Genomic DNA, 21,888 nt, shown 5'->3' on the forward strand with positions numbered 1-21,888 from the left:
ATGAAAGGACACTCTGGAATTTTATCTTGTGTATCAAAATCCAGACTTTCATCTGTTGAATCGGGCCTACTAAAAATGGGCCTACTCCCTATACGGTAAAGATGGTTTCCTTTGTGCTTTCTTACAGTTCCCTGAGCTGCTCCCCCACTGAAGCCCATTTTTGAGGGCCCTTGTGAGGTGGCATCAGCTTTTACAGGCTTTGCTTCTCCTTGGAAAGGACCCCTGATTTCTCTCTCAGTATAGGACACTGCAACTAGTCTCAGTTCCTTCTCAGCCTGGCTTAAGCAGCATGAGGAAAATTCTGATATTTGCTGTGCTTGGCTCATTGGAGGGTTTTTCTTCTTAAACGTTTTTTATTGTGAAATATAACATATATACAAAAAAGCAAAAATTTCAAAGTATATGTTAACAAATAGTTGTAGAATAAATTTCAAAGTTTCATAAGGGTTACAGTTCCACAATTTCAGGTATTTCCTTCTAGCTGGTCTAAGACACTGGAGACTAAAAGAAATATCAGTATAGTGATTAAACAATCATATTCGTTTGTTATATCCTAACTTCTCTGTATATAACTCCTCCTTCCCCTTTGATGCTTCTCCCAATATTTAGGGGTATTTGAGGTATGCCCATTCTAACTTTTTCATGTCGGAAAGGGGTGTCAATAATATGGGATAGGGGGATAGAACTAGTTGATGTTCTTGGAGAAATGGGAGGGATTTTCTTTTTAACCTTTGAGAACTTATCAGTGCTTTTGTGGTTCTTATGACTGATATAATAACAGCAGCATCCACTCCCTTTACAACATTGAAGGCAGTAGATGAGCCTATTAGCCACCTCATTGTTTCATTAAGACTTTTTGCTACATGTGTTAGGACATACAATTTGACTTCTGGTTCATATGACTCTGTATAATAATGTCATACTATAATAGGGTTTTATTGTGTTCTTGGTAAAATAGATGTTTTCTATACAATGAAACCAAATACTTGAAAGCTGAATACTCTGATTAACCGAATTTTCTGGTTATTTGTGTGTAAAAGCCCTTTTTTTGTTGTTGCAGTTGAAGATTTTTTCCAAAATAGCTGAGGCTACTTTACTGTTTAGGAAAGAATCATCATAGAATCTTAAAAAAAAAATAGCATTCTTTTTTGGTAATAAAAGTAATATGTTGTTGTTGGTGTGCTTTGAAATTCATTGCCTTTTGTTTATATGTTGTTTTTCACAATAAAAAAGTAATATATGCCTATTGTAGAAAAAGTGAGAAACACAGAAAAGCAACGTCATCTTCAACCCCCAAAGTAACCACTGTCATCATTCTGATGCATTTTCTTTCAATCTTTTCAAAATACATATATACTTTTTCCCGATCATTGGGATGATCCTGTATATACAGGTTTGTTTTCCCTTGACTAACAGTATTTGGTGAGCATTTTCCCATGCATGCATATTCTTAGAAAACATTTTTATCAGCTGCTTAATATTTCATTGTACATCATGGAACCAATTAATTGATTTCGATAGCCCTGAAAGTTTGCAGAGTTTATCTAGAGCTCAGTCTTCGGGGCTTGGAAGGGAGATGAGGAGAGGGAAGGTATGAGAGATTGGACCCACCGGTTGGTGACTGATGAGGCTGCTGAGAAGAATCCTATTTGAGTGCGGCTGTCCTTCCTAGCATTTGGCTGCAAAAGGCCAGGGGAGGAAGTTTGGCATAAGGTCAGTCATGGGTACTGAGTTCCATACATTTTGCTTGGGTGCTGTCCTTCAGAGTAACAGCTACCAACTTAACCACCCTAGTTTTAGACAGAGGTGGGAAATTTGCAATTGATAAATGTCCCCTCAGTTCCCCAGAGGCTTCAAATACCGCTTGCTTACTAAATTACGAAGATTGGAAGAGGGGCGGGGGATGGAGGGGGAATGGGGGGGAACAGGGGTTGCTTACTTGGGTGCATGTGGAACTCTTTATTTTTGGAATAACAGCAATGGGAGAAAGATGCGCAGCTGGACCCGCCATAACTTGTTCTTCATAACGTGAACCTTACGAATATTCAATTAAAAAATGAAATTGTTGTGTCCTCAGAGGAGGAGGCGGAAGAGAAAGAGAGCAGTGTTTCTGCCTGTGGTATGAAATGTGGTATAACGTATTTCAAAACCACAGGTGACTGCAGATGAGGAGAAAACAGGAAATGTAATTGGGGAGGGGAGTGGTGGCTCTCCCAATTCTCAGGAACACTCTTCATTTTGCCTTCCTTTTAGCCCCTCTCAGACTCTCTGCATCCTAATTACCCTGCTGCAAAGCCAAGTGAGAACTCTTCTTATATTAAAAATGTTTTGAAATTACACAGGTAATATGTGTATACATTCATGCTGCAAAAGAATCAAATAATATAGAAACATACTGACTACCCTCTGACTAAGCCTCTATTTTCATTCCCTTATCCTGAGGCAGCCACATTTCTTGGTTTGACGATGTCTTTTCAGTTCCCTTTCTATGCTCTCATATACATTTATGTGCAAATGCATATATATAGGTGTTTTTTGTATATGTGTGCTTATGGTGTGCATACTCATTGTGCTGGTTTGAAAGGAAGTATGCCCCCTAGAAGAGCCATGTTTTAATCAAAATATCGTTTCATAAAGGTAGAATAATCTCTATTCAATACTATTTGTTTGAAACTGTAATCAGATCATCTCCCTGGATGATGTGATTTAGTCATGAGTGGTTGTTAAACTGGATTAAGGGACAACATGTATCCACCCATTTGGGTGGGTCTTGATTGGTTTATTGGAGTCCTATAAAAGAGGAAATATTTTGGAGAATGGGAGATTCAGAGAGAGCAGAGCAGAATGACATAGTCATGAGAAGCTGAAGTCCATCAGCCAGCGACCTTTGGAGATGAAAAAAGAAAATGCCTCCCGGGGAACTTCATGAAACAGGAAGCCAGGAGACAAAGCTAGCAGATGATGCCATGTTCGCCAGGTGCCCTTCCAGCTGAGAGAGAAGCCCTGACTGTGTTTGCCGTGTGCCTTCTCACTTGAGGGAGAAACCCTGAACTTCATTGGCCTTCTTGAACCAAGGTATCTTACCCTGGATGGATCCCTTTGATCGGACATTTCTATAGACTTGTTTTTAATTGGGACATTTTCTTGGCCTTAGAACTGTGAACTAGTAACTCATTAAATTCCCCTTGTTAAAAGCCATTCCGTCTCTGGTATATTGCATTCTGGCAGCTAGCAAACTAGAACACTCATGTATAACTTCATTTTTCTACAATATAGTTTGTCTTGGAGATATTCACATCAGTACCTATAGACCTACTGCGTTCTTCTTACTTGCTACAGAATATTCCAGAATATGCATGTACCATAATTTAGTTAAATATTTTCCTGTTACTGGATATTTAGGTTGTTTCTAGTTTTTTAAGATTGTAAACAATGCTGTAATGACTTTCCTTGTACATAACTCTTCATACAGGAATGTAAGTTTCTGTAGAATAGATTCCTAGAGAAGGTGCAGTTCAAAATTTTGGTAGGTGTGTCCTTTCTAGCATTTCAGTTCAAGGCTTGAACACCACTTGGCACTCAAAATGGCACCTTGAAGTTTTAGTGTTAGACATGCTGGGCCAGGTTGTCAATTCCATCTCCTCTTATGCCCATTGTAGCCCAGGGAACATCCAATTAACTATAATCAAGGTAATCAGGATCTCCCTCAGGCCACTTTAAGGAGAAAGTAGAAGATAATATACCGGAGCGAGGGAGGAGGAAAAAAACTTCCATGGGCTGTCCTGGCCTTAGTGTACATTCAGCCCAATGTCCTGTCCTTTTTACCTTTACGTCTTTAGCTCTGAACAATGGGGACTGATAATACATAATGATGACCTTGACATCTTATAAGATTCATCAAAGCAAGAATGAGTGGTGCCTCGCTAGACAGGATTACGTAAAGCAAGAACCATACAAAGACATTTTTGAAGTTTCTCAGCTACCAGGGTAGAGATAACAAGTTTGCTGCTTAAATCTTGGTTAGCAAGTAAAGCCCATTTACCAGAACCTATGTCTCCCAGGCCCCAAATACTTCAGTGACTTTAAGTGTATTGGACACCAGTCTGAGAGGAGCTAAAAGGAAGCTGGTATCAGGTAACAGATACCAAAGAAATAGGGATTCTAGAAGTCACCAATGACCTTCACTAAATCCAAATCGACAGCTGTTTCTCTGTAATTCTTCTCCACTCCTCCCTTGGCCTTGGCGAGAGAAGACTATTGGTCTTCTCCTACTTTTTTTTTTTTTTTATCATGTTGCCCTCTTCACAGAATCCACTTCATCTTGCCATTCCTTACTTATGGGCATTTCCTATAGTCAGTTTCTTTTTTTTTGGTGGTGGGGGGGCGTGGTCAAGTAATCAAACCCGGGTGTCCTGCATGGAAGGTAAGCATTCTACCACTGAACCACCCGTGCACCATTATACTCAGTCTTTAGTTCTTCTCTCCTTGTACTGTCTCTTGGAGAATGCATCCAGTTTCATACCTTTCACTTCTAAATTTTTATCTCAGTATTGAATTTTCTCTGTGCCCACAACCCCATATTGCTAACTACTTCCTGGATAGCTTCTACTCTTGGGTATCTTACCATAAATTCGAAGCTACCTTATTTTCCTCAATATACAAAATGCTTTTAAAAATCCAGAAGAAAAAGACAAACACCCATTTATAGAAATGGGCAAAGACATGAATAGGTAACTCACAAATACACAAGGCACATATATAGTTGAACAATGAAAAACAACTTTGATAGCAGTATACTTAATTACTCAAGAAAACATCCACATTCTACTAAGTGTAAATTCAGATTATAAGAAGGAATATAGGGCCGGCAACGGTTGCTTATTGGCAGAGTTCTCATCTGCCATGCCAGAGACCTGGGTTTGATTCCTGCAGCCTGCCCACGTAAAAAGAAAAAAAAAAAGAGCCCAATGGACATTCTTACACAGTAGGCATCAGAAATTGGGATGGACTCAGAGTTGAGTTTTTCTGAGTCATATTTTGTCACCCTCGGCTGCTTCTTCCTTTCTCCAAATTCAGCACCATGAAACTTCCAGTGCCCCAAAGCCTGTGGTACAAGTGCCAAAAAGGAGAGGAAAGGGGATTTTCAAACTAAAGACAGGGAGGGCAGTGGGGAGGGCACCACATCTTATTCTTAAAATTTACTTCATGGTCAAAAACATACAACGTCAAGTGCCTCTCAGGTGGAAAATAATATTCCTCAATATGCTTTCATAAAAAGGAGGGGAAACAGGGGCAAGGGAGTGGGAGGGGACAGAGCAAAGCCCTGTATGACCTGAGCCACTCGTGAAGTTCAACTGTCTTCAGGTGCCCCAGAGGGGCACAGAGTAGTCCAACCCTGACTGAATGATGACCTATCGGTCTTCTCTGAGGAATGCTCCGCTGGGAGGATGTGGGGTGAGAGGTATGAGGGTAATGAACTTGCCAGATGGCAGTCATCGGCCCTAGGCCTGTCATTCCTGGAGGATCTAGTGATGCCAGTGGGAGTGGGATCTCAAACTGGGTGAAGGGGCTATTTTGGAACCAGTTCTGATAATGTTGGCTGCTGAGGTGCTCCCTTGCCATCCCGGCCCCAGCCCTTTCAGCTTCACAGTATACCCCTGCTTTGGACCTAGTCTAAACGCAGGTCTAGCACAGCATAATGATTGCCTATTACCACAGCCTGGGATCTTGGCGCAGACCTCCTGGCACTAACCAGGCCCTTCTCGGATTGACCTTGGCACCTTTCTGGTAACGGAAATCTTGATACTGCCCCACCCAACAGAAACTCTGACTCCTTACATAGCCCACCTTTCTTGTCTAGCTCCTCTCTTTCCAGCTTCCCTTCTCCTCTCTCCTCTCCCCTCCCCTGTGATGGTTGACAGTTGGCATATTTCTGGAGTACATGCAGGCCCCTTTTGTCCTTGCCCCTGACTCCCTGGAAGCCTGCCCTAGTTTGAAGCTCTCTCTGTTATGTAAAACCATTAATGAACAAAGCTCTTTGCTTTCCAGGGCTGGGAGTGGTTTGGCTGACCCCTATGGAACCTGGGGAAGCATGGAGGCAACTCCCTCTAGTTAGAGGGAGCCATGAGCATCCCATGACATTAAGTGTCAGTTCAGGGGTTTGAGTGGGAGGATAACTTCACAGTGCAACAATAACAGCAGCTCCTGTGGGCTGAATGCTTACTATATACTAGGCACTGTGCTAAGTGCTTGAGGAGCATTATCCCATATAATCCTCACACCAGTCCTATGAGGTTGTAACTGCTATTTCCCAATTTTATAGATGGGGAAACTTGAAGTAATGTCACACAGCCAGAAGGTGGAGATGGTGGGACTTTAACTTAGGTCTGCTCTTAACTTCTGCACTGTGCTACCTTTGTAGATATCCAAAATGTCTTAGAGAGAAGATTAATTGCTTTCTAAAGTCTCTTTGTAATAGTTTCTGAACACTTAATGTTGTACCAGGCATTATGTTGAGCTCATTATATATATTAACACGTTCAGGTCTCCCAATCACCCCTAAGAAAGGTAGTAATGTTGTCTCATATGATAGACCTGGAAAGAGGCTGAGTCTCAGAGAGGTTCTCCTGCTTGTGATTATGTCAAGATTTAACCCAAGTCTGTGAGTCGCTGCTGCCTGCGTCTCATCCCCTGACTCTACTCTCCCTCCCCTTATGAGCCCCCTCTGGAGTTTGCTGTGTCTGGAACTATGGTGATGCTCATTATTGAGTCTAGAGAATATCTGTACCCAAGATGCATGATCTCCAAACTGATGGGCTAATTTGCTTTAGAGTGGGGAGTAGCTGAGGGAGGAGATGACACATTTTGCCTGGGTGGGTGTTACTTCCTAGGACGGGAGAACATCTGGATGGAAAAGCAAGACCCAGATTGCTTTTAAGCACATTTTTATGTTCTCCCCTCCCTCCCCTTCCAAATCAGGGTGAAGGTTGCCGAACTGTCCCTTTGGCTGGACACGTGGGGTTTGACAGCTTGCCTGACCAGCTGGTGAATAAGTCAGTCAGCCAGGGCTTCTGCTTCAACATCCTGTGCGTGGGTGAGTATTTCCATAGCAGGAAATTCTATTACAGAATATAGATCCTTAATGGCTGGATGTGGCTTTGCAGGTAATTATATTAAATAGTGTGTCATTCTGATCTATTTGCAAAAGTGCCCCCCCTTCTTTTATCCTTCTGCTTGTTTAATAAATGGCCAGCCATAGTTAATATTTTGCCCTGGCTGGATCAGAATGATGGGCTATAACTTGAGGGAAACTGAGCTGTATGAGACCCAGTGGAAATTTTGTGAGGGAGCTGGCTGGCTCAGCTACTGTCGTCAAGTCCGTCTTGACTGCAGAAAACAAGATCCAGAGTGGAATTAGGAGGGAGGTAATGGCCAAGAGAAGATGCCTGCCCACCAGCTATGGGCAGTGGGTTAGGTCCATCTGTTTCCTCTACAGCCCTGCTATACTTGGTACAGTTTAAACTTAAGTATAGGGACTGTACAACTGTGTGCAAAGTTCTTTTATTCCCCTTAAGTATATCTCTCCCCGGGCACTTAGTCTCAAGTGTGGGAACTACGTCTTAGTCACCTCTATGTCCCTAGTGCTAATCACAGCACACAAAGAGTTCAGTCATGCTTTATGTGAAATGAATGAAAGCATTAACCCCTCATTGTTCATCTCAAATGCTTTCCCATAGGAGCTCTTTGGTCCTTACTAGGACTCTGTTAAATGAGCAGAGTGAGCATCATTTGTATGGTCATGGGGAAGAGAAGGAGACCCAGAGACTTGTGAAGGATAAGGCAGGCAACCCAAGGCAACACAGAATAAGTGTGGCAGAGGACCCAGCGCTTTGGAAACTGTCAAGCAGCAAGCCAGCAAATATGAGATTCTTCTTAAGAATCTCTCCTTAGACTTTCAGAATCCCAAATTTGCTAACACAATCATAGCATATAACTTTCACCATATAGTGCAGTAAAGCTTACCTGCAAATTTTCAGTGACCCCCTTCTGAACCTTAATGATTGCCTAACTACCATAATAAAGTCAGTTTTCACACTGGTTGAAGCACTTCAATACTTTTGCTAATTGCCTTTTCTTATTTCTGTATAGAACATACAAGGCACTCATTCACGTTGTAGATCTGAACCACCACTGACATGGATATTTTGCTCCTTAATGTAAAATTTTGTTTTCTCACTAAGGTCATTCATTTTCTCTAAGGTTATTATTATTTTCTCCTCTCCTATACCCCTAGCACTCTTTTCCAGGTCATTTTCTGTAGGAGAATGACTGCACACTCAAGGTCAACTAAAAAACAACAAAGCCATTCCTAAATATGGATAGTGGACAGTCAGCTAGGCTCACTTACTAGCTAAATGACTCACTCCTACTACATCAGCATTGGAACTTGTGAGATGAAAATAACTGCTTCACAGAATTACACATCATGTACCCTAAGTCCAGTCCTAGGCTCTTAAATATTCCACCTCTACTCGTGGTTATAATTAGGTGCTCTTAGGATTGAGATACAAAATAAATATAAGTTGTGGTAATCAATGTCAAGATCAACCGATCTTAACACTGCTAAATCTGTTTAACTCACAAGATTTCTAATGTTCATGTGATAGCCAACTTATTTCACATAATATTTGATTGCCACAGAATTCCAGCACAAACATGTTGGTTTCCCTTGGCATTCCTCCCAGAGCTCTATATGACCTGTACTGAAGTTGAGGAGATAAGAAGTGAAATGACAGGCCCAACTTAAGCAACATTTCACGCAAGTAAAATTGGGTGGGCTATTAAAGCTTTAGGAGGGAGGCTGCTTAAATCAGAATGGCTCTCTGAGAGTGGAAGTGTACAGTAATTTGACAGGTAGATCACAGGCGACCTTGGGAGCTTAGAGGAAGGGACAGCCATGCTCAAGGAAAAGTAGGTGGGTGAAATAGCAACTCCCTGTCCTCTAGTACCCATCTAAGCATTATACAGCCACAGGTGCTTCAGAGTATACCTACTGGGGTGGAATTGCTGAACTGCCCAGAGCAGACAATCCAAGTGGAATGGGGTAGAAAGGAGGTCTTCTCACCCCCAAGAAGTTGCACCATCTTATTTTCCCCAATTGTCACGTTTTAAGTCATGGCTGTCCTAGTAGCTCCCTTCTTAGACTTATAGGTGCAGCCATCAAATAGAACAGTCTGGACTGGGTTGATTTCTTTCCTCATCTCTGGTCCAAAAAGCCTAAAAATCATGCATCCTGCTCTCTTGCTGTGCTTGCAAACCTGTCATTGCTCAGAGAACCCACAATTTGGGCCAAGGTCATGGGTGGCTTGGGGTGGCTATCCGGCTGCAATCTCAGCCCAGCCATGAAGCTGGATCCTGACACTGATTTGGCAAGGGGTTGATAGCTTGGCTGCTGAAGTGATCTTTTCCCTTGACGAATTTTTAGTGCCCATACTTTCATGCCTACCGCCCGTGCATTACTATCAGATTTATTCCCTTAATGATTGATATGAAAAGATTCTGTTTAGGCACAGGATATATTTCCCCAAAGGTACTTTTTGATAGGGCATTTTGAGAGTAAAATTATGGTAGAACTAACTTTGATTATTAACAGAGACCTAGGATATTTTTGTCACCTTATTGTTTACTTTGGTGCTGGGCTGCTATTTGTCTGCCCAAGCCCAGCACAGTGAGAATCCTATGTGTAAGTGCACAAGCTTATGCTCATGTGCATGTTGACATTGAGACAGAGGGAGAATTTTGATGAATCCAGAGCCAACTTTATATGTAAGAGTACCAATAAATGGTATATATCTTATAATTATTACTATTAGGTTTTAGAGGGCTAGACATATGGACATAAGCATATTATGACTCCTCTCCAACAGATAATCTAGATTTGACAATAATTACTGAGAGATGAGGTTCCCTCCACCATAAACAATATATTAATCCTTTAGCTTTGGAAATTTTAAGGATCTTATGATCCTAGATCTACCCTAGGAGGCCTCATAGGAACCACTGGAACTAGCAGGGCAAATGATCTGGGGCTTGTTCCTTTCCATTGCTGAAAAAGTGCCCCAAAGAGATTCATCCCTCTGAATGTGCCAGCAACAATAATGCCTGTGAGGAGCACAGAGGGTCATAATGATAATATTTACTTTAAAGCTGCTCAAGATTCCAGGCTCAACTGGGCTTCGGTGAACTTGGAAAAAAACACACACAATAGAAGCAGGATTGAGGTTCATTATAGGAGGAGGGGAAAGGACAGCTAGTAGTCTGTCAAGGTCAGAGGTCAGTGGTTTCTGTCTTGGGGAAAGAGGCTGCTTGCAATGGTATGCTGGTCAGTGGTTAACAACTGGTTCTCAGGAAAAAATAGCCATGGTTTGTAGCATTGGCCAGTTTCCATGGTGTAATTCCTCCCACTGTAGCTGATTTTAGGTTACTGACACAATGTCACTGAATGTGAACTTGGAAGAGATGCATGAACCAGTATGAGCTGGCTCCAGCGCACCATTGGCTGCCAGCTTTCTGCAAGATCAGGAAAGAGAAGAGGGTGAAGTCACAGAGCCAGGCATGACCTTGTCCCTGTCCATAGATAACCTTAGCCAACTAGAGTTCTGGGAGTGTTTCCTTTTGGACACTTTCCTGTTGCACTAAGAGATTTCTCTTGGTTATTCTAACATTCAGAGCTGGAAGAGACTTTAGTTGTACATGACCATGAGTTCCATGAGAACAGGGATCATGTCTGTCTTGTTCATTGTTGTATCCTCGACACCTGTAACAGTGTCTGACTCCCATTAGAGGCTTTATAAGTATTGGTTGAGTGACTGAATGAACAGCCATATCATCCCTATGGAAAGCACTAGAACATATTGTTAAAATGTGTTTAACACATGGGCTCCAGTATCAGATTGCCTGGATCCAAATGCTGGCTCTGCCGGTCAGTGGTTTGTGGCTTTGGACCAGTTACTTGCTCTTCATTTGATAGGTGAGGAAGGTAAGGTGCAGAGAGACTGAGCATCCAACCGAAGTTCTCATAGCTGGCAAATGGCTTGGTTAACCCATCTGTAAATTGAGGAAAAGGCTTGTGGGAAATGAAGAGGAAAATGCCTGTAAAGTATTTACAGCAATTCCTGGCACATAGTAAGTGCTCCATAAATGACAACTATTTTTATTATTACTCCATCCTTCTTATTTTATGGAAAGTGTGGGGCCCAGAGAGGGGATAGGCCTTGGCTCAGGTCGTACAGTAACTTAGTGATAACCTGGCTAGGACTCTTCATTTCATTACCTGCAAGGACTTAATTGTACAAGGTGCCAGAGGATGCAAATAGTGATAGCAAACAAGGAAAGGGCTGACCTTTTCTTTAGTACAGTGGTTTTTAACCCAGGTTGACATCCAACTATCCCAGGGAGTAGAGGTTGAGAAAGCATATTTCATATTGTGTGCTTTAAATTCAAAATATTGAGGGGGTGTGAGGGTAGTTCAGTAGTAGAATTCTTGCCTGCCATGTGGGAGACCCAGGTTCGATTCCCAGTCCACGCACTTCCCAAACAACAAACAAACCAACAAAAATTCAACAAATGGTGCTGCAATAATGGGATACTAACTAGCATGGAAAAATGAATGAAATGTGACCCTGCTATACAGCATACAAAAAAAAAAATTCAAATTATTGAAAAGCCTGTTGTTTTCCGAATGCTATCTACATTAAATAAAGTGAGAAGAAATCCTCTTGGCTAGTGGAACACGAGTTAAAAAGGGTTAAGAAACTCTACTGCCCACCATAAAGAGCTCTAGGAGATCTGGGGAGGAAGAGAGAAAGAGAGAAATTGACCCCTTGAGACTCCTCAGGTTTCCTGTGAATCTAATTGCTATGTCCCCACCTTCCTGCAGGGGCTTGGAATCTGCTAATCTGATCTCAGGCTGTGGTTTGGGCCACATGTGGGTCCTTCCCCCTGCCCCAACCATACTGGGCCCAGGGCAGCTGTAGGAGTGCTCAGCATCCTAGGCTGAGGCTGGGTCTGTGCCAGCCACTGAGGAGGAGCCCTCCCTGCCCTCCCCACCCCCCTTCTTCCAGGCCTCTACGCTGATAGAAAACTGCAACCAGAGCACTCTATAGCCAGAGGCCAGAGGACATGCTCCCTGGATTTTCTGCCCTCTTCTAACCTTGCATTTATCATGGCTACCTAGACACCCGCGGGTTCTTTTCTTCCAGACATTAATCATTGGGCACCTAATTTCCACACTCCCTTTGGGCTGGCAGGCATCTGCATGGTCATTTTCCCTGCTGCTCCTCCCTGCCCTGCCCTGCCCAGCCCAGCCCAGCCCTGCCTGGCCCCCGGCCTCCATTTCTCCAGCTGTGCAAACAGGGTGAGTCCCTCACTCAGTAGTACAGCTTCTGAGATCTTCTGTGTGAACCTCATGTCAAGCACTTTGGGGAGTAAAGGAAGATGCCTCATCCCCTGCTTTCTGAGAGCTCCTAAGATCAAGGGACCAGGGAATCAGTTCTGGGTGCTGGGGAACCAGGGCCCACACTCTCAAGTAGCTGCAGGCATTCACCAGAGGAGTTCAAGGAGTAGATGGAGGAGGGGAGGGTGCAGTGGGTAGGGATGCACATGGAAAATTCTTTAGGCATATACAAAAACAGGCTAGCACCCAGAGGGGAGGCAAGTTAAGAAGAGGGAACCACCCTTGTGTTCCCACCTCAGAGGAGCTGACCTCATTTACCCAGTGGAGCTGCATACACATACCCTTTGCGTGGAGTATGGGGAGGTGGGGAGTGGGGGTGAAGAGGGGTCAGAGGGGAGGGTGATAGAATGTTCTGCTGCTTGACCAAGTCTGCCACCACCCCATTATAAAGGGCCCACCTCACCAAATTTTTCTGGGGATCCAGATACTTCCTGTTCCTTCAGGGAAGAAAGGGGCCTCTTCTTGGAGAGTCTTTGCTGCTAATGGGTATAGCAGATCCTGGCTGGAAACCTGATCTGTGAGAGGAATCATTTCCCTGCACTCTGGCAGTCGACCACTTGGCTGTGAAATTGGACTGGGGGCCAGGTAGCCAGTCTGAATTGAATATTCTCCTTGTTCCCTCTCTCTCTCCACCCACAGAAATCTTTTCATCATGGATAGATATTTTTACAAGCACCTCCTGCTCATGATTCGGGATAAAAGAGTGGTGGGAGATGCAAAGCTAGATACACCCAGAGCACCTTGCAAACATATGCTGTCAGTTATAAAGGGGGATTTGCCAGGGTCTGCCCAAAACAAACCCAGTCCCTACTGTAAAGGCAGGCCAATTCTCATACCTCACAGGCTGGGGAAGGGGGAAAGAGCGAAGAGGGGATATGATAGCAGAATAGAAAGGTAGCCTTTGTATTCAAAGGGCAGTCCAGGGTAATTAACTCCTAAATCTGGTATTCCTGGTATTCCTGAATCACTTGGAATAGGGTAGGAGGCCAAATACAGTCTGGATACATGGAGATTGCAAGAAGCTTGTGCCCAGCCCAGCTCATGGCCTCATTTCAGATTCTTGCCTAGCTTGAACTTGTGACTTCTTGTAATGTCCCTTTTCTCTAAAGATTTCTTAGCTCCTGGAAGTGGCTTGTCGTCCTTCGTTCTCCCAGGAATTCCACCCCCCCCCCCCGCAACAAATCCTTCGCCAGCAATCCACAGCCCTTTCCCCATTCGCCTCCCTAGTGTGCAATTCAGGACTTGAAATTCCAATGGTTTAATTTATTAGCATCCAGCTGCCTGTTAGTTAAGCAAACAAATGGCTGGTTTGTTTGAAATTCAAGGTAAAGAATAATTTGTGGCGCACAACTTTCCCTGCCCAGGAGCAAAAAAAATGGTCTCACTGAAAGCTCAATGGGATGGGAAGAGAGGAGCCAAGGGTCTACACAGTCTTTCCTCTGGGATAAACTTTGGGGGATCTGGCAGGGAGGAGGGGGATAGCTATTTGACAAAGGACCACTGTCCTTTTGCTTTTAAATTTAAAATAGCCTTTTGATTTTTTTAAATGTAAAAAGTCTTTTTAGTCTAGAAACGTATTGGGCTATTTGTCCCAGAGCTAATTGATAGCCAAGCCATGCCAATAGCTTTTTGAGTTTGATTATGAAGCATATACATGTTCCTTGTAGAAAATTTGGAAAATGCAGAAATATAGCATAAAGAGGGAAATGAAAATCTCACATAATCCCATACCCAGAGATGACCATTGATAAGAGTGTATTATATTTCCTTCAAGTCTTTTTCTAGGCATAACTATATTGCTCCCTCACTGCCTATGACAGTTTTTTTTTTCTGATTATGAAAGCAATGCGTAGTCTTGGTAAAATTTTCAAATAGCACAAAAGTGTATGAGGAATACCAGGGAAATTACCACAATTCCACTCTCCTGCGATAACTCCTGCTAATAAGCTGGTGCAGTTCCTTTCAGCTTTGTTTTTACTTAACTGAGATCATACAGTACTTACCATTCTCTATGCTTTTCACTTAGTAGTTTGTCTTGCACATTTTCCTGTGTCAATAAATATGCACCCGAGACATGATTAGTAATGTCTGCATAGTCATTGTATGGCTGAACCATAATGTATCCTTTTGCTTTACAGGAGAGACAGGTCTGGGCAAGTCAACCCTCATGGACACTCTGTTCAACACCAAGTTTGAGGGGGAGCCAGCCACCCACACGCAACCAGGTGTCCAGCTCCGGTCTAATACCTATGACCTCCAAGAGAGCAATGTGGGGCTAAAGCTCACAATTGTTAGCACTGTGGGCTTTGGGGATCAGATCAATAAGGAAGACAGGTAAGGAAGGCGGTGTGGTGGGAGGGCTAGTGGTGAGCCACAGGGAAGGGCTTACCATGGGGATCTTGGAGAGACCACAGATGTCAGGGTTCTGCCTGTTCCTCTTCTCAGAATGGCATGGACAGACAGCAGTTACCTCACAAGCACTGCCCCCACCAAGGGCCCCTGTCTACAGCAACTGTTCTGCTCTACACGCTTTGCCAAAAGAAGGGCGTCTTTCAAGGATACAAGGGTGGGCTCTCAATTTCAATTCAGGAGGTGTTAATTGAGCTCCTACCTTGTGCCAGGTACTGCCATACTCTAGTCATTGAATCTAAAAATGAATGACTTAGTCTGCTCTGGAGGCACTCACAGGGAAGAATGATTTTAAGCAAATAATTCCTTACCTTGTGATATGTTCTGTGAAGGACGAGTTACAATGTGAACACAAAGGAGTGTTCAGTCAATTCAAAGGAGAGAACAGTCAATTCATATGGGGAAGACAGGGAAGCCTTCACAGAGGAGATGACACCTGAGCTGGCTCTTAAAGGATGAACTATTTTGCCAGACAGACAAGGTGAGAGAGGGAAGGGCATTCCAAGCAGAGATAGCTGCTTGTACAAAAGCAAAGAGTTTTGAAAGATTATGGTATCTTGTAAGGAACTGTAGTTTGCTCTTTTGGGCGAGACTAGAGGAGGCATTACTGTGAAGCTAATGAAACAAGCTTAGGGCCTTACTTGCACAGTCCCCTTCCAAGGCCCTGTAACTAATTTTTACTCGCAATATATTATTCTTCTTGGAGGACCTTTCAAAATTGTGTAAACCCAAAGCCCCAAGAAACCTGTATCTGCCTCTGGGCTAGAACTTGGAGTGAGCTAAGAGGAAAATAGGGGGAGATGAGCCCACAGAAGTAATCAGGAGCCAGATCCTGGAAAGCTTTTTATAATGTGCTAACATGGAGCTGTTGGAAGATTTAAGAAATAGAATGATGTGATCTGATTGGCCTTTGAGAAAGGTATTTTGGAATAATATGGAAATAGTCTGGAAGAGGAGGGAGACTGGTTAGGGGACTATTGGACCAATTATCTTGAGGAAAGCTATAAAATTGGTGCTGAGATAGGGAAGAGGAGTCAGATTTGATAAATATTGAGTAGACAGAATCAGTAGGACTTGGGAGGGACTTGGTGTGCGGCTGTGAAGGCAAAAGAAGAATCTAGAATGAGGCCCATATTTCTGTTCAGAGAGTGGACAACTGGTGGTGGCATTCAGTAAAAGATGTAATAGAAGCAGATTTTTAAATGATGAGCAGTGTTTGGGACATGTTGAATTTGAGCTGTTTGTGGAAAGATCTAGATATGTGATGATCTTCAGTGGTAAACAGTTGAATATAGAGTTTGGAGGTCAGAAAAATGTCTGGGCAAGAAATAGAGATTTGGCTTCTCAGAGTATAGGTGATATATTCCAACCGTAGAAGCATGTGAGGTCGCCCAGGGATCAGAATAGAGTGAGAATAACTCTGGGTTAAATACAAAAAGCCTTGGGATGCTAAGTAAACAGATGGAGGAAAAGATACCCTGAAAAGAGACTGAACAGGAATAATCCGAGAGGAGAAGGAGAACCAGGAGAGACTGCTGGGATTTGTGAATGTGGTACAAAGTGACTCAGAGATGAGGATGTGATAAGGGGTAGGGTCAGGGATGAGTTGGGGGTCAAACACCATCTGGTAGTCACACGACATTTAATGAGGAGTCAGTCACATGGTTATCACTCATGCTCATGTCAGAGGGGATATTCATCATTCTGAGCAAGGTGTCTGCTCATCTTTGAGGATTCTCTTGCTTCTTAGATGATCTGTATCTCAAGTTCTCTTGTTTCACCCTTAGAGTTATACCATTCATACTCATTTTCTTACAATGAATAAATATATTTAGCTTTTAAATAATTGTACTGAATGAATTCTGTTTTCCATTTGGATTCCAGAAGAAGAACCCCTTTGCTTTTTTTATAGGCTTACTTATTGTGTTACCCTTGTTTGGTTTAGAATAAACTAGACCCTGGGGAGAGAGGAAGTTTGCACCATGATATAACTGCTTGTTCTCAGCTGCAGATTGCTCAGGAAATCCTCAATCACATTTCTCACAGTTCTTTCAGTAGCATATATTCAACATATCTAACATTGGAAAATGTCTTAATGATGATGTGGCTGGGAGGACTGAACTGATACAGCTTCTTAGAGGCTTATCTACTTACACTGTATATTTAAAATATCCTTATTGATTTCCCTGATTATAAATGTGATGCATACTCATGAAAAAAAGTACAGACTCAATTAGAATGAAAGCCTTGCTGAAATTGGGCTGGGAAGCAGGGGTGGAGTAATCTCCAGGGGTCTGTAATAAAAAGCAGTGTTTTCTACATGCTGACAGGGCCATTTGACATAGGCATGCCAGTATATCCACACTGAAACAGGACATCAGAGTGCCCTGCTTTACCCAGGGAGCTTGTCTATACTGAAAAGAACAGTGACTAAGGCCAGATCCTGGGGAAATCCACTGCTTGAAAGATGCTGGAGAAGAAGACACTCAAGAAGGAGCCTGAGAAGGACAGGCTGGTGAGGGGAGTGCTTAGGAATTTAGACTTTAGTCTCAGACCTGGGTTCAAATCCCATCTTGCCATTATTAGCCCAGCGGCCCTGGGAAAGAAACTTAAGTTTCCTGTGCCTAGTTTTCTCAGCTATAAAGTGGGGATGATGACAAAAATAATACCTATCTTAGAGGGTTATTTTGAGACATACTTGACATGTATAGTACCTGAAATGCTTGGAGTGATGCCTGGCACAGACTAACTTCCAAATAAATGGAAGATATTTGTATGACCACTATTTTTTTGGTAGAAGAATAAACAGAGAATTGTATCATGTAGTATAAGGGAGGGAATGATAAATGGTGGTCAGAAAGATAAGAAGCAAAAAAATTACCACTGGGGTTGGCAGCATTAAGCTGAACATTAAGCATAATATTAAAGTAATTTCATGGGAATAGTAGGTAGAGGCTAGATTGCTATCATGGCTAAAGTAAAGAGATAGGAGGTAAGGAAGTAAAGGTATCACAATAACAAAAGGTGTAAAAGAATGGAAAAGTGAAACCAGGATCAGATTCATGTTTATATGGAAACTTAGCATATGTAAATCAGCAGAGAAAGAATGGTCTATTTAAGAAATGATGCTAGGAAAATTGGCCATACATTTAGGAAGAAAAATAATGACACAAACAATATTCACAAAAATAAGTTTTAGTTGGGTTAAAAGCAAATTATAAAAATATAAAGAGAAAGTTTAGGAGAATAATTTAATAACCTTGGAGGTAGAGGAGGCTTTTCTTATTATGACAGAAAATCCAAAAGTCATACAGGAAAAGATTTAAATTCATTGAAATAAAATTATACCTTTGGGTATTGAAAGATACCATGAACAAAAGAAAAACAAGCTGCAGATGGGAAGAAAGTATTTGCAACCTATATAGAAGATGAAAGATTTTTCTGAAAAGTAAAAGGAACTTCTGCAATTCAATGGAAAATAAACAGGTAATTGATAGAAGGGGAAATTTAAATGGCCAATCAACATATGAAATGATTCTCAATCAAAACTTCACCAGTGATCTGGGAAATGTAAAATGAAGCAATAAAACATTTATTTTTCAGATATGCAAAAAATAAAAAATGGTATAATATCTACTATCACCAGGTAATTTCATTCATGTCGGTAGAGCGTAAATTGATATGGATTTTTTGAGGACAAATTTGGCACTATCAAAATTTTTAATGTGAAAAATGGACATTAAAAAGTGCTTAAAATAATAACTGCCATTTAATCTTCCATCACAGTTTATGGCCCAATGTGACACCTGCTCCATCCTGTCTACTGAATATTTTTCCATCCCATCTCATGTTTGCTTTAAACTTGCAGTTACTATCTTTCACATTCCACTGCAGTAAACATTGGAACATTTCTGCCTTAAATTATGTCCAAAATGATCAAGTTTTACTTCTGATGTTAGGGAGAAGAATTAGATCTTAAGGAATTAGTTTATCATTCCATTTCCATATATGAAATAATGTATTCATCAATAAAAATAAGAAAATATGGGGTTTTTACTAAATTAAAAATTCATTTCAATTAGTTCAATCACATTTCATAATTTCTAGGTAAAATATAGAAATAAACTTGAGATATTTATTTGGCCTACCTAATTATCTAAATATTTAGCAAGGTACACAAGCAAAATAATCCAGTTTATCATTAAATCTGATCTTATGACATGAAATGCAAATATAAAATTTCTCATGCTAGAGTATGAAAATTTTGGTGGGGGAGTGCCCATTGGTATGTTCACAAGTGTTATTGTTGCTTGGATTAATAGCCACAAAAGAGAATGCCATGAGATATTGAATAAAAACTGAGCTCATTCAAAATGCAAATACCTTATAACTCAGCAGTTCCGCTTCAGGTATACAGCCTAGAGCAACAAGTGCACATACTGATGAAGAAGCATAGAGAAAGGATGTTTCCTGCACCATTGATTATCAAGTAAAACATTTTTAACCATCTAAATTTCTATCAATAGAGGACTTAAATGAACCATGGTACAATCTTACCACAAAATTGTATTTGGCAGGTAAAAAGAATGAGGTAGATCTCGATGTACTCACATGGATAGATCTCTAGGACATGTTGTTAGGTGAAAAAAGGAAATTTAGATTGATACATAGATCTTGATTCCGTTTGTATGAATCCATGCCCCCTCCCAATCAAACAGCAAACATTTCTCTCTTTTTATGTATGTCAACGCATAATAAAATGTCTGGAAGGATAGTTGACGCCCTGAAAATGGTGATTGCCTCTGAGGAGAGGAGAATATATACATGTATTGCTTGCATAATTACAAATAAATTAAAAGGAATGAAGTTTTGAAGAAAAGCAGATAAAATGAGTGTAGACTGTTCATTTAAGAAGCTTGTCTGAGCTGAGAAAATGAAGACAGTATCTAGAGGGAGACAGTGGGATCAGGCATGACTTGACATGATGATGAGGGCTTGAACAGGAACAGAAGCTGCGGGGATGAGCAGAAGCTGCAAGGATGAGAGAAAGAATCCATAAGATTCAGTAACCAAATTGATTTGGAAAGTTTTGTTGAGTATATAAAATATTAAATGTCTACTGTGTGCAGGGAACATCATGAGGTGGCAGGGAAACTAAGAAATAAGGCACAGTCTCTACTTACAGAGCTCACAGCTTAGTGGAGGGGACAAATAAGTATGCAAATTCTGCATAATGTGGTAAGCACAGTAGCAGATATATGTAATAGGAGACTGTGGGAACTGGAAGTGTAGCCATTGGCCAAGCTTTGTCCTGGAAATATATTGTGGAGATTGCTGAGAGAGGAGAGCAGGTGATCAGAAAAGTCTGAGCTAAGTCTTAAAAGTCTTGGAGGATGAATACAAGTTAGCCAACTTGTATATAATGAGTACTCAATACATAGGTGTGGAATGAATGAATGAATGAATGAGTGAATGAAATATACACTGGTGGATGGAAGAGGTGTCAAATTACTTGTTGTCACTCTGTTGTTAACTTTCAGCATTATTCTAGTAGACCTGACCTTATGGTGTCTGGATTTTGGTGCCTGAGAGAGTTGTGTTTGAGTACAGTCTCTATGACCAGGCCTTGTGGGTTTCCAGTGGGGAAGCCTCTGATGGCTGGGTTTGCAAAGAGGGCTGGCATGAGGGAGAGGAAGGAGACTAGATTGACTTCCACTTGTCTAGGAAGTGTGATAGGAAAACGGTGATGAATGGGGCTATAGAGGTTGGTGAAACTACCCAGAGATAATGTGTATGTAAATCATAGAATGACTAGGGTTTCTAGCACATGCAGTAGCATGGGGTAAAAAAGGCCACTGGGGGAAGATGAGCCATTGGGGGCAGGAGAGAAGCACAGAGTGGTAGATGGAACTTTTATTATTTTTATTATATTTTGGCTACCATGCTAAACACCGAGGATTCAAAGACAAATAAGACAAAGATGACTCAGGCACACACTTAGAATTAGTCTAAACCATATCCTGTGGGTTGCTTGGCTAGTTTAACTGGTCCATGCCCATCTTCAGAGACCCTGAGAGCCAGAGTGGTGGAAAGATAGGGGCAGGAAGGGAAAAAGAGATTCAGAAAGAAAAAAGCTAAAAGCACACTCCTTATTTTCTCCTTTGACCCTCTTTGGAGAGCAGGAAAATGAAGTAAAAAATTATGAAATGGAGAAACAGTGCCATTATTGGAAAATCCAAGTCAGCCAATCATTCAAATAGTAATTAGATAGGCCTAAGGGGTGTAACTCACCCGCCCCATACACACACACACTCCTAATTCTTCAGTAACCTTCTAAGGCTTTTTGCAACCAAGAAATTCTTTGATGCTATTACCCTTCAGAACGATTTTTGCTCAGTAGGATGAAAGGACTGTATTTTTAGATTTTTCTCTGGGGCTCCAGCCATACACTGCACCCGGATCTCTCCTCTGTACGCAGCTCTCAGAACCTAAGATTCTGTGATTCTTTTTTTTTAAGTGCCATTTTCCCCTTCTCTACTAGGGGATCTTTCAAAAAGGTTCAGGTTGGGGGCAGCTGCAAGTGGGAGGCATTGGTTGGGCCCAGCTTCTCCTTTGATCAAATTCCCTTCTGGGAATCTGGAAACTCAGTGCCCAAGGCCTAAATAACAAACATCTAGCCCAAAGGACAGAAGCCCCTCAGATCAAGAGGCAGCAGTTAGACAGGGAAATTAGAACAGAGGCAGAGCTGAGTGAAGCTGACCTACTTAGAGCAGAAGGTGGCTGTAGGGGCAGCAGGATGGCTGGGGAGGAGAAGTGAAGCACTGAGAGAGGGGAGCAGTCCAGAGGAGCCCAGGACAGGGAAGAGCTGAGGGCTCACTATTGTTTAAGAAGCCCTGGCAGTGTTGAATTTAAGCCCCATGGTAACTACAAAGAAAATACTGGAGAATATGCAAGCTCATAGAGAC

General features: G+C 41.9%; 1 protein-coding gene across 3 annotated transcripts in view; it reads left to right on the top strand.

Moving 5' to 3' along the window:
• SEPTIN6 (septin 6) overlaps positions 1–21,888 on the top strand; it is a 72,112-nt gene that overhangs the window by 9,007 nt on the left and 41,217 nt on the right. For all 3 annotated transcript variants that reach the window (XM_077145695.1, XM_077145697.1, XM_077145694.1), the window contains exons 2-3: positions 6,979–7,093; positions 14,653–14,848. In XM_077145695.1, the coding sequence (XP_077001810.1) occupies positions 6,979–7,093; positions 14,653–14,848 (311 nt within the window). The remainder of the gene's footprint in view (positions 1–6,978; positions 7,094–14,652; positions 14,849–21,888) is intronic.

This window comes from Tamandua tetradactyla, chromosome X (genome assembly GCF_023851605.1).
Source record: "Tamandua tetradactyla isolate mTamTet1 chromosome X, mTamTet1.pri, whole genome shotgun sequence".
Lineage (NCBI taxonomy): Eukaryota > Metazoa > Chordata > Mammalia > Pilosa > Myrmecophagidae > Tamandua > Tamandua tetradactyla.